Genomic DNA, 13,655 nt, shown 5'->3' with positions numbered 1-13,655 from the left:
TAAAAATAAAATTATTGACTTTATCTCATAAAGAAGAAAATGGTTATGCTTATTTACGTCCTCTACAGATCTAGCCCAACATCTTGTCTAAAAAGTTCACTTCATTCTGCCTAGTTGGAAAACACTGTCAGTCTAAATTAGCTATAATTTTCTTTGTTATTTCACTGCTTAATACATTTTCCTATGAAGAGATGTTTTTTTGGGCATGGATTTTTTTTTCTTCTTTGTTCAACTGAGTTCTTGCTAATAGCAAAGTATCTGTTCTGTCTGGTGAGAACCTCAGAGGATTTTAGACAGTAGTAAAGACAAGGGTCACAAGTTTATGCATCGATTTTATTTTTAAGAAAATAGTTCTCCTGGAGCTGTCTTCTAAAAATTAATACACATCAAATATGATAGCTGAGGGAAATAGGGAACATTTCTTGAATAACACCAGTTTCTCTTCATTTCTGTTTTACACATAGATGTAATGCTCTCTGACACTACTGGCTTTGAACTGTATTTCTGTAGTATATTATAGAAAAGTCATTTAATGATGAAAGTTTAAGTTGCCTTGTGGAAAAAAGACTATTCTCATGAAAGTGAAGGGGGTCTTTAAAAAGGAAGGTTAAAAGGGCATTGTGTTATGCTCCAGAATAATCTTAATAATCTTAATTTTTACCATTTCAGCACAGATCTTGAGATTCTTACACTTCCCTCTCCATTCCCTCTTCTCAGAATTACTCCTTTCTGTGAGTTTCAGAGTCCTGCTGTGTTTTATCTTCTACAATATCCATTTTTTTCACAAAATTCTGTGTCACAGCATTTGCTTCAAATAGATAAGCATATTTTCAGAGCTTAATTAATAGAATCAAGATAACAAGTATATAGATCTCAGCAAGACAGATACTGTACCAGAACTGCCCTTCAGAAACCTGATCTAATGCTTTCCAAATTATCTTTTCCTTTACTTTTCAGAAAAGTAAAAACCATTATATCCTGAGGACATGAAAACTCTGGGAGTTTCACTCCCAGAAGCCCTCAAGCAGAATGGCATAAGCCCTGCTTCAAGTCATTCTTTAAAGGAGCTCAGTTTTAATCTACACTGGCCAGATCCTTTCATAACATAACAACCATATAGGTATTACAAACGCGATCCAGGGTTGTTTTTTTCTAGAATTTAACATGCAATTCACAAATCTCCTATGTGAAGCCATGACAAACCAAATAATTATTGTGTTGATAATTTTTTTTTTCATCTCTAGTGAGAGATTTTTTTTCTCTCACTAGAAGGGACAGATGTTACACATCTTAACAGGAACCCTGTTTTTTTTCTTTTTTTTTTTAATTTAATGTATTCTTCCAAGTGCAATAATAGCTTTTCTATCCTGAGTTGTGACTATTCTATACAGGAAACAAGAAGGACTTAGGCTAGGTGTGTTTTGTCCTTGTCATGCTCAGCTGCTAGATGCTGTCTCAGCATTGTGACCCACACAACCAGATAAAATCAGTCACCCCATCTCCAAAATACTCAGCTGGGAATGCAAAGGGAAAATATTTCAAAAGTACTTACTCCCTGTTTCCCCACCACTCCCCCAGCTTGGGATTATTTCACTCTTATCTGTCTGTTCCCCAACATGCTTGATCTAGCATAAAATAGAGTTGGTACCCCACAACAACATATTAAAACAATTTCCTTTCTGTTGCTTTTGTGGGGTAGTCCCCAGGTCTGATAAAGATTTTAAAAAGGGACACATATTCCTGAAGACCATTGAGGCAAAGATGGCTGCCCATATTCCATGCAGGAGGAGGACCTGGGAACACCTCTGTCAGTTCTCCTTGGAAGAAAGTATTTCCATTTAGTCCTTCAAATTTCAGAAGGCAAGGAGCAGCCTTTCTAAAAGATACCAGGTATCTGTTCCTCTCTTGTCCCCAAGTGGTGGGGTTTTTTTCATAATTTCTTACAGTTTCAGGAGTTGTGTGGCCAACAGTGGGAAGCTGGATAAGTCTGAACCTGCACCAGAGATCCCTTCATTGCGCTTGAAGAAAATTCTTCTGAGCTCTAAAACCTAGGAAAGAAATTTAACAATAGCTTAACCTGCCAGCTAAAGGCAGAATCAAGTAAAAGGCAAAGTCCCAGCTCCAAGTCTTAATTACAGTGCTATGAGCTGTAATTCAAGTCTCCTGAAGACCCTGCTGGAAGCACTGCAGGATTGCTTTCCTACCTAGATGGCAGAGGGATCTAAGAATAAAAAAGTTAACAATCTGTCATATATCAAAAGCCTCAATCATATAAAAGGGATATTGGCACTCTGACTTTTTCTCATTACAAAAAAAAAATCAGTAAGAATCACCTGCCAATTAATTTATATTACAGCTGGCTGTGTTAGGCTTCCAGAAAAGACCAAGCTTTTGTGGGCTTTTTTCCACTCTCTTCATTTACAAATTAAGCAGACACTAATGGAGCTGCAACACGCAACCTGACAACATCCTGTCCCATCCTGTTGGCCAGTTCTAAGAAAAACTTTACCTCCAACACATGGCTAAAAGCCTACTACCATTTTTCTATCATTTGTGGGAAGTTTCTTCTCTTTTGGGTGGTCTCAACTTGTAACTTCCTACCTCCCCATTTAAAATTCTAACTGGAGCAGTCATTGTCACTTTCTGACATAAAATGGTCCCTGGAGACAGTAAAACATTACATGGTGACCTACATAGAAAACCTGCGGGGCCAGCACAAGGGCACAGCTGAATGCTTTGAGATACCTGTGTCAGTTCTTGTAAAGGAATTCTTGGTGTTACCACTTCACATGGAGTTAGTGTTTTGCAGAAGCAAAGGTGCACACATCATGCAAAACTAGGAACAATCTCTGTGGTGAATTATTATTCAGCTTGGCTTACCTTAACTGAAAATCCTTGCTTCATGACCTGCTGGCACCTACACAGAAAAAGAATATAGGGTAAGACCTCATTCAGCCATCCCTTTTCAGAATCAGGTATGCTTAAGATCATAGGGAAGAGCAGACCTCTGTTGACAGGTAAAAAAACTAAAATGAATCTTCAGTGAACCTTTTCACTTTTCGACAGGCACACAACTTGAAAGGAATGCTAGTGCAGGCTATTCTTTTCTGATGAAGTTATTTGTGTGACACTCCTTTTCCGGTTGTCAACTTCTCATGTGTCAGAGGCAGTACCATATATAGAGGAAGCACGGGCTGTACATTTGTGTGGGATATGGGTAGCTCTCTTTGCTTTAATGCTTTTCAAGAATGTGTATTTCTTTTTAGAATATTCATCAGACTCGAGGAAAATCCCAAACTATTTGTCAGTGCCTTCAACAAAGTGTTTGTACTGAAATATTCCTTTTCTCTGTAATCCTAGTTTCTATATGAAAATGTTACATGAAACTGAAAAACCCCAAACCCCAAAAACACACACTAAACCCTAAAACCACAGACATATTACAAACTGAAAGGGAAATGTTTTATTTGTTATTCTTTTATTGATTTCCAAACTTATCTATTGACCCAGTTTAGACAGTTCTCATTTTACTCTGAGGGGTCACCAGCAGAAATTTTTGTGCACTGGTCAGTCATACCTACTCTTGGAAATCTTTGGTGAAATCATGCCAGGAAAAGAGGCTACCCGTAAAATAAAAATCTTTTATGTAGTACTATAGGTAAATAAAGATGGATTTTTTTACACCATCTACATGGAATCCTTTCTAAAATCAGTGGGTGTCGGAGAAACACACAGATTTAGTTGCACAGATTTAATATCAAAATGGAGTCCTAGGACTAGCAAGCAGAGAAAAGATGAGAACACTTTTTTTCTGAATGTTACTCCACTTTGAGTCCTTATTAATTAGGACGGAGAAATACATCATTTTTCAGATATTAGTCATTAAAAATTGTTACCAAGATTTCTGTAGTGATAGGATCACATGCTCTTTTTTCTATTACATTAGTAGCTTTTGTAGCCCATGTGTTATATTGATTTTCTCCTGAGAATATATATGGTAGGTTTGGTATGACATTTCATTGCACTGATTTTGAAGATAATGTGTAAATGAATGGACAATGATTTGTTTTGTCAGTGAACTAAGGTTGAATGACTTACTAGTCTTACTAGGATTCAGAGAAGATTTGATATAATGTATTAGGTGATTATTTTCTGGAATACATTTACTGACATTTTCTCACCCATATTCTTTTCTAAAAAGAAAATAATGTTTTCTAAACAGTGATAATTAGATGTTCTGTATCAGCTTAGCATATTTTGTGAAAACAGGTGTTTTTACCATGAGATTCAAAAGTTATCAGTCTAGTAAACTGTAATAACCAAATGGATCAATTTCATCCAGAAAGATAAATGGTAGCATTCACAGAGTAATTAACATAATATATATATTTAAAAATAGTCCACAATTAAATAACCACAAATAACCACAATTGTCGTCATAGAGTTTGCTGCAGAAAAAAGATGGATGAGTGAAATTAATGTGTTTTAAATAAAATAGGGCCAGGGAGTAAATTTGAAAACTGGATTGAAATGCTAGTGAAACACTCACAGTCAGTGAATAGGACAAAGATATTATATGAAGCTTTTTCTTTTTACTTTGGTTTTGCACATAAAGATCATAGCTCCTCAGCTGATTTTATGATCAAAAGCAGCACCTTGTATGACTATCACAGTTATTTTGTCCCCTCAGTTGTAGACATGGTACTAAGTGGTGTTTTTAGCTACCATTAGGGAATTTGCCTTGATAGTTCCAAACCTTTCTAGAACGTAGCACATTCTTCTTTTAAGTGCTGCAAGCTTTGAGACATGATGGAGAAACTTCCGTTTGAAAAAATTAATCCTGATAAATCCAGACCTCCTTTTTCATTGGGAAAATAGATTTTTATGTTTATTGTACTTCAGGATCACAAGATGGATATTACTCTAAGAACAGGCTTTGTTAACTACATGAGAAAGTTCCATTGTATAACCAATGGTGCGGAGACAGGGTAAACTGCACAGGAGAGCTTTTGCTTCAAATTAAATAAAGCCTGAGGACAATACCAGATCATCAGACCCAACCCTTTCACATGCCAGTGAATTACATATTACAGAAATGACCCGCAACATGTCAAAATCTTCCAGTTAAAGCAAGGATGTTAGTCCTTAAAAAGGACTGGCCATGCTGTTGGTAGAGAACAGAAAAGATGAGACCTGAAAGCCTTACAAGATTAGGAATTTACTTGAGATATACCAAGATAACCCCAGAAAAGATACCATATAAAAAGCCAAGAGCAAATGAGTAGATCCATGGATCATGGCTCTAAAGATTTTGAGAGATATGTATCTCTTGGATGAATTCCTTGGTGTCTGCTACAGCATCTGCCACAGAGAAAGTTCTCACTGGTGAACGCAACTTCTGCCACTGCATTAACCCAGTTGCCCAAAACTTGTGGAAGCTTAATGTCTCTGACACTATGATTTTCCTGTCATTTCATTAAAATTAGCCAACAACTTTTGAGCTTATTGGAGGCCAAAACCAGACATGACTACATAAACCTTGCTTTCTTAGGAAAGTGGATTAAAACATTTTTAAAGGTGCCTGGCAGTCTGACCTGTGGAAAAAACCCTAGCTCAGGCATTCGGGATCACTGTGAACATATTAGTAGGGCATACAGTCAAGGCATTTGAGAGGGGCCTCTGTACCATCTCCCAGCTTGCTTGCCCTATTCAGCATGCTACCTAAAACTCTAAGTTATCTTGGATGTTTAAGAGAAAGAAAACCAAAAATGCCAGAAACCAAGTTAAGCATGAGAGGAAGAAGGATTGCTTCAGGCACCTGACTAAAGTCCTGACACATGGCAATTAATTGCAGTCATTATTTCAATGTGGAGACAGAAGAGTTTCATCCATGTTCAGGACCTGTGAAGAAGGGGAATGAGCACAGCTACTCAGATCCTCCATACATACCAACGCAAGAAGAACCACCTTATCCTCTTTCCAATATGAGGAATAAACTTGTCTAAAAGATTCCAATAGCCAGCAAGATCGTTACGTCACTCCGCAGCCCCAGGATACTGCTAGGCTCCTGTTGAGATCAAAAAGCCCATCCTTCTCCCTTGCCCTGCTGTAACATATCTCATATCGCCATATTCAAAGACATCTCCATATAATAAAACTCTATCCAGCCTTATTGATAGACCTATTGAGAAATAAAGCACATTGAATTCTATAAGATTCACACAGCTTGCCTTCTGCCTAACCTATGTAGCCCATTGTTTGAACCCTCCTTTCTATTAATTTCCATTTTATACAGACACCAGAACTGAGCACCGTATTTTAGCGGGCAGTGTATGCTGTGCATACAGGCAGTGCACTTCCATTGTTTCTACCTAAATATTTCTCATGTGTTCATTCCAGGATGGCAACTGATCTTTTCCCAGAGCATTGCACTGAAAGCAAATGTTGAGGTGATTACCTACAATGTATTAAAGAAAAAAACAAAGCAAAACCAAAAAACAAACCAAGTGTTTCCACACACCTTTTTGCACAGTTTATCACTGCAGGTTTATAAGGTGATTCAAGTAACCCATGTAGCACTTTCTTGTTTAGACAAGCCCTTCTCAAGCCCATGCCTTCAGAACAATACACGTCATGATGAGCAAATAACAAACCGAAGCAACATTCAAACCTGCACAAAGCACGCCTGCCAGCATTAATCCATTCATTATTACCAGGTGCCCCTCCCAGCCAACATACCTGATTTTCAGTTATGGAATACCCTCATCTTTACAGCACTTACCAGAGTCAAAATCCCACTGCACTGGAGAATCTGAACTTTATTCTACTATGCGTTATACTGAAATCACTCTGTTTCTAGGAAACTGTGTTAAACATTTCATATTTATACCCAAAAAGTTTGTACTATTTTCTTAACTTGCATTCCTCTGGTTTGGAATCTATCCCAACTACTTATATACCATTCATTATGTCAGCATTTGAGAGTTCCCCCGCCCCAAGAACTTTCATCTTAAAATCCCTCTGAGAGTAACAGTAGAGTCAGGCCAATGGGAATGCTGGCACAGAAAAGGCTACCTGGCATAAGCTTGCAAACAGGAACAAAGAATTTGAACCTAATACACAAGGTAGGGCCACAGTGGCAGGACATAGCAACAGAGGCAAGAAAACAAGAAAATCAAGGCACAGTCTGAATGGCAGCACTCCAGGTGTGTGAGCTGAGGAGTTGTGTACGGAGGGTAATACTGCTCTGCTGCAGATTTCTTATAGCTTTGGAGGCAAGACATGGGAAAAGATAGTTCCTTTCAGCTCAGAGCAACACTGAATAGTTTAATTGTCTGAGCTGTAAAACAGTCCTTTTGTCAAAGCCACTTCTCACTAATTACTTGCCTGCCAAAAATACGTAGCTCATTCCATTCTTTGTCAGATGTAATTGATGCAAATTCAGTTTTATACCAAAGTATTTGTTGTACATATTTTGTGACATCTCAGTTTGACAGCATGCTATTAAATGACAAGTGCTGTGGTGTAAAAGGAATAGGTATAATGCGTATTCATAACTTTTGTATAAACTTATATCTGATGCCTTACATTTTAGAGGACATGAAAGTCATCTTCTTTCACCTTCCTCCTGGCAAACAGAGGTCTGAGCCAGGTAAGTAGTCAGAGTCACTGCCGTAACTTGTCAAGCAGAGGTTAATGGACTCAAGGGCACAGGAATGCCTTCTTGCACTCAGCTGACTGCTGCTATGAGGGCTGTCACCTGGGAAGCGTACTGTGATGATCTCCAAACTTTTTTGTCTCAGTGTGTCAGTACAGTGTGTCCATTTGTGCTTGGCCTAGGACTTACTGCACTGTTCAGGGCATCGTGGGCATGTTTCTCATAAAGCGTCCTGCCCTCCTTTCAGTGATTATTCCGGGGCTGGCCTGTCCTTATTTTTTTTCTAGGCCTGTTCCTAATCTCTCTGTAGCTATTCCTGTCCCATTATTTCAGACCTTAATCTTTCTCTAACACCCACATTTGATTTTAACTTGATGTTCCACTTGGCACTTGCCATCTTTTGAAGAATTCTCACCTGCACTCCCTACAGCCTTCTCATGTCTGTTTTATTTTATGCATCACCTTCCAGTCCAGAGAGTGATACTATTAGTGCACTGACTGGTGTTGTGGTTTAACCCCAGCCGGCAACTAAGCCCCACAAGGCCGCTCGCTCACTCCCCCTCAGTGGGACAGGGGAGAGAATCAGAAGGGTAAAAGTGAGAAAACTCATGGGTTGAGATAAAGACAGTTTAATAGGGAAAGCAAAAGCCACGCACGCAAGCAAAGCAAACCAAGGAATTCATTCCCTCCTTCCCATGGGCAGGCAGGTGTTCAGCCATCTCCAGGAACGCAGGGCTCCATCACGTGTAATGGTTACTTGGGAAGACAAACGCCATCACTCCTAATGTCCCCCCTTCCTTCTTCTTCCCCAGCTCTATATACTGAGCATGACACCATATGGTATGGAATAGCCCTTGGGCCAGTTGGGCTCAGCTGTCCTGGCTGTGTCCCCTCCCAGCTTCTTGTGCCCCCCCAGCCTACTCGCTGGTGGGGTGTTGTGAGAAGCAGAAGAGGCCTTGACTCTGTGTAAGCACTGCTCAGCAATAAGGAAAGCATTCGTGTGTTATCAACACTGTTTCCAGCACAACTCAAAAACATAGCCTCATTCTAGGTACTGTGAAAAAAATTAACTCTATCCCAGCCAAAACCAGCACATTTGGATAAAGCTTCACTTTGATATCAAATGCAATGTTTTATTATACTGTAATTTTGTCAATTTCTCTGCAGCACTTAAGAGGTATCTCTTTTTAATCTCAGTGTTGGCTGAACTATCAGAGCTTATCAAGCCCCCTGGGTGCCTCCATGGGTCTTTCTTATGTTATTTCTTGGCTGAGGCATTTCAACATTCTATATTTTTTTCCTAGCTGCAACCGCTTGATCTTCTTGACACTTACAGTAAGTATAGTAATCCAACTACATGGATTTACTGTCCAAGTTGAATCCATTTTTCTAAGAATTATCACAATCAATTAAACATGTCTTCCAGTTATGCTCAAGGATTGTCCAGCTTTGACAACTGGAATAGAAGGCTAGAAAGACAGGAGAGTATAAGCCAAGTTCCTAGCTGGTGGAGGGATTTCATGAAGTAAGCAGGTCAGAACATGGTACAATACAGAGTTACATTTTTTGTTTTAGAAAATGAGGGGTATACATGTCCAATAACTAGAAGAAACAACAGCTGCTGCTGTTGCCAGTGAAAAGAATATCTGTGCAATCTGAGTTCAAGGTTTCTCTATTAGCTCATCCAGCGTCACATTCTCTAACTCACCCACATTTCTCTCTATGCACTTGAAGAGTACAGTGAAAATCCAGGTCCTAATATCACATCAGATATACCATCATATCACACCAAACTTTTCAGCTGTTAACTGATTTTCCCCTTTGTGGTTCTAGTGCCCCTGCAGTTATTTCTTATAGTTTTTTATAGCAGTAGTGATCTTACGCAGAAAACACCCTATTGCTTTGTTTTTTCTATAACACACCCCTCTTAACTTGAAGTGCATCCAGAGAAACACTGAAGATAGCAAATACCTTAATCTTCATTCTCACTTTTAATCCCATTCACACGTCAAATCATGATGCTGCATTGTCTCACACCTGCCCCCTCTATAAAACCAATCATAACTCCTTGATAATAACTTTCATAACTTTTTTACAGTATTAATACTGAACTATAGACACCTGTATAATTTGCATCAGCAGAAACACTTTCCACACAGTTAGTACAAGTGTTGCCTTTATCTACCTACCCACTTCTACTTCCTGATCTTTGCCTTTTTTATTGCCTGAATCCTTTATACTTTTTTTTCAAAGGTGTTATGTTCCCTATACTCCAGTAGTGAGGTTCCATTCCTGCATTAAAAGATTCATCAACCTCCATCAGGCAGAGATAATATGGGCTTCTGGTTTCATCACAGGAAGCAGTGGGTTTTGAGGATTAAAAACAAACACACGAGCAGGTACATATGATCCAATGCTTTGCTAATGTTTATTTAACTGGCTTTTAACAATTCAGCTATTGTGTTCTTGCCCTGTTTTTAACTCCTCCCTTGCTCTTTCTATTGTTCTTCTGACAGTGGAGCAGTATTGGCAGCTGTTCTGTGCACAGGCTGCTCTGTTCATCTAGTTGCACAGCAGTAATTCCCCTTCACCTCACAGAAAAATCTTGCTTTTTGTCAAAATAGCAACTCCTTTAATATTCAGAGGAAGTCTTTCTTAACCATTTGCATCACTGACTATCAAATGTTTGTATACAGTCTAACTTTTTGTGTAATGTTTTAAGATCTCCATTTCTTTCCTGTCTTCTCTAGTCTGTTGAGCATCAGCTTCCCAGCATCAGCTTTGATGGACCAAATTCTTTCATTTCTTTGCAACTTTGTACAATGTTTGAGGAATTTTCACTTCCTCAGGAATGTTCTTTGCTCATTATTTGTGTGCTTTCTTCCCAATTGCTTCCTCTGCTATATTTTGTGTTGGACTGTATGTTTTTATAACAGTGCATGCATTGCGAGCAATGATTTAGGCTATAACAAGTTAGTACTCAAAATGGCTGTGCGATGCTGGTGGTTAAACAGGCATTACCCTCATTGTGCAGGGAGGCAGGGCAGGTGTTGAACTAAGGCTGGAAGGTGATGAGACAGACTGTACACGGAGTGGACAGCGGAAGCAGAACGAGAATTTGGAACCTCCTGGCTGCCAGCTGCCGGCTTTCTCTGACAAGCCATGGTGCTTTCCAGCTATACTGGATTACCCTCGGGAGACTAAATGGCATTGTTAAATCGTGTACAGTTGAAGCAACCATGGGCCAATTACCCTCAGCTGCTGAATCTTCCAGTGCAGCACTCCCTATCAGCATCAGTGCACACATTAGCAAGTTCCCAGGAAGGAGGCAGAGATAGATCTCTTCGCATGCTATCCTCTGAAAGAGAAAGTGGGGTGGGGAGTTAGGGCACTCTGAGTACCTCACATCCCCAACAAGAAAAAAAATCTCAAAAGTTAATCTGAAACAGAAGGTTCTTAAAGTCATTTTGACCCTTGCAGAATACATGCTGTCAGTACAATAACTTCTAACTGAAAGCATCAAATATAGTTTATACTAGAAATTGTAATTCCATTTCACAGCCAAAGTTGTGTCTCTCAGTAATGCAAAATGGACAAGTAATTAGACTGTCATTTTTTAAATTGAAAGGTATTTACTAGACAATTGCTTCATTTAATGAAAAACTACAATGTTAAAAACAAATAAAAGAAAGAAAATAATTAGTCTTAAAAGTATGAGGTTATTTGTTGAACACCTGTTTCCCAAAGAAAAGAAAACCCTGAAAATGAGATCAAATCAACCAGAATTTTGGTTTGTAATGTTAAGAAGTTGAATGTTCTCACACAGTACTTGACAAAAATTGATCATTTGTGAGCAAAGACTTAGTAGGCAGAAGTAGCATACAAAACAGAAAATACAAAATAGATCCTGTTATTCCTGGCTGCATATGTTTGTGCTGCAGACTGGAAAACCAGAGCTAGTTGTTAATTGGCCAGCTTGAGGAATTCCAGAATTCCAGGAATTCCAGAAGTTGTTTTGGTGGCTAGTCATATTCCAGGGTAGATTTCTGAGATCAAAAATTGTAGTCTACTATATGAAATAGAGCTGTAAATTGACAGGCAGCCACTGAGAAAGATAATCCTATATTAAATTATTTGATAGCAGGTTACTTGGAAAAATGGGTAACAAAGCAGTAGGATCAGGGAAAAAAAAAAAGACCAATGACCAATGATATTGCATGCCCAAGTTCTCCAGCCTGCATTAAGAAAGGCTGTTTCTCCTTCAGTGTTCAGCTGATCTGATAGACAAGCCCTGAAAATAATCTGGTAGGGTTGCCTGTGGTATCTGTGAAGTCTATACTCAAAATACAGTTTCAAACATTAAGCAACTACGATAAGCATGCCAGTGATATAGGCAGCTCCTGAGAAGAGAAGTTCGAGACTATACACTGTGGGAGGGAAGGACTGGCATTCCAAAAAGCTCAGAAAAATACTAATCTTGAACTTCAGACCACCGAAAACTGCACTTACTTATTAGCTACATTGAAGACCCTTCAATTTGCAGAATTGGTAAGGGATTTCCTGTTTTACACTTAAGCCACAGAAGTGTTATTCCAATCAGAAAATAGCATAAGAGTTTGTTCAAGACTTGCTGTGCAGAAAGTCTACTACAAGCACGAACATTATTGCCTTCTCCAGCAACATCTCCAGGGATACTTGCAAACAAACATCCTGATTAACCTGTTGTGAATTCTATATGAAATTTAACAGTGGCAGAAACCTGAAAGATTCCTGCTCATTTTGGGGATGTCATTTGGATCAAACCATGCTCATTCATGAATGGGAGGAAAATGCAAACTGTTCACCTGAAGAGCATTACATCCTTTCTCATACCTCCCACCATAAATCAAGGAAAGAGTTATCTGACTCCTACTTTGAGACCTCTGTACGCAGCAGTAGTTACAGATACGTCAAAAGGTAAGTATGCTTGACAGAAAAGGAGCTTCAGGGAAAGCAGTCAGCTGTATCCTGACATGTGTCAGATTCCTTATAAAACTCTTGGGTATGCCAGATCCATGCATTAATTACCTGCAATGGACATCTGCTTCTCAGAGGTTCCAGCCTCCTTCCCTATCACCCTCTCCATAGATTTTTTTCATCAAGCCAAGAGAAGGAAAACAGAAATAATTGTACCCACTGTTATGTTGTTTCTCATTATAAGGGTCCAACAAGGAACAAGAGCTTTCCTATGAACCAGCTAGTGGCTGTAAAAAGGATAAGCTGCTGAGCGGACGCTGCCAACAAAATCAGTTTGCCTGAGGGAATGACAATGTCAGAAAGTCAAAAGGAATATAAAATGTCTAGACTTAAATACAGCCAGACCAACTTTGAATCTCTCCAGGTATTTCATTTAGAGAACACACTTGCTCATAATATTAGCCTTGGCTTATTATGTTATGCAGAGGTGCCAGCCAGGAAGTCCAAAGAGCTACATTTCTCATAAGGAAAAATCCACCTTTTCTATCCTTACTCCTGGAAGCTCTGCTTCCCTTTCAGTTTAGATAGGCTGGGTAGAGATGGAGGAAACTACATGAGTTTCACAGATGGGCCTTCAAGATGCTTATGCAGATCTTCAAGGAGATAGCTTCTCAGCTGGCTCTTGTTAAGGGGTAGAACGTTTGTGTGTCAAACAGAGCATTATGGTACCAAAGAGTTTCCGAGGTGCAGAGCAAGTCCTTGAAAGCCTTCTGCTCATTTAACTCATTAGAAAAATAATTCCACTGCTGGAAAGAAGACAGACTGTTGCTTTTTCCAGTGCTGGAAAGAAGATAAGACTGCTGCTTTTACAATTCCATGATTGGGTAAAAAATGCCACTGCTTACAGCAATTAATGTACTGCTAGTCCCACTTTGTCCAAGAAGATGCAACACATCATCCCAGGAATCTTCATTTACCTGAGCAGCTTTTTGGAATATCTTTTTTAAATGCCACAACAGCAAGAGGTGAAATAGTAGTTATG

General features: G+C 39.1%; 1 protein-coding gene across 5 annotated transcripts in view; it reads right to left on the bottom strand.

Moving 5' to 3' along the window:
* Positions 1-1,923: 1,923 nt before the first annotated feature.
* The window catches only part of INPP4B (inositol polyphosphate-4-phosphatase type II B), a 370,109-nt gene continuing 358,377 nt past the window's right edge, over positions 1,924-13,655 (bottom strand). For all 5 annotated transcript variants that reach the window (XM_072862441.1, XM_072862442.1, XM_072862437.1 and 2 more), the window contains 2 exons: positions 2,881-2,917; positions 1,924-2,048 (listed from right to left, as the gene is read on the bottom strand). In XM_072862441.1, the coding sequence (XP_072718542.1) occupies positions 1,941-2,048; positions 2,881-2,917 (145 nt within the window). In that variant the 3' untranslated portion in view covers positions 1,924-1,940. The remainder of the gene's footprint in view (positions 2,049-2,880; positions 2,918-13,655) is intronic.

This window comes from Ciconia boyciana, chromosome 5, assembly GCF_034638445.1.
Source record: "Ciconia boyciana chromosome 5, ASM3463844v1, whole genome shotgun sequence".
Classification (NCBI taxonomy): Eukaryota; Metazoa; Chordata; class Aves; order Ciconiiformes; family Ciconiidae; genus Ciconia; species Ciconia boyciana.
This window is presented reverse-complemented; position numbering and strand designations above follow the sequence as displayed.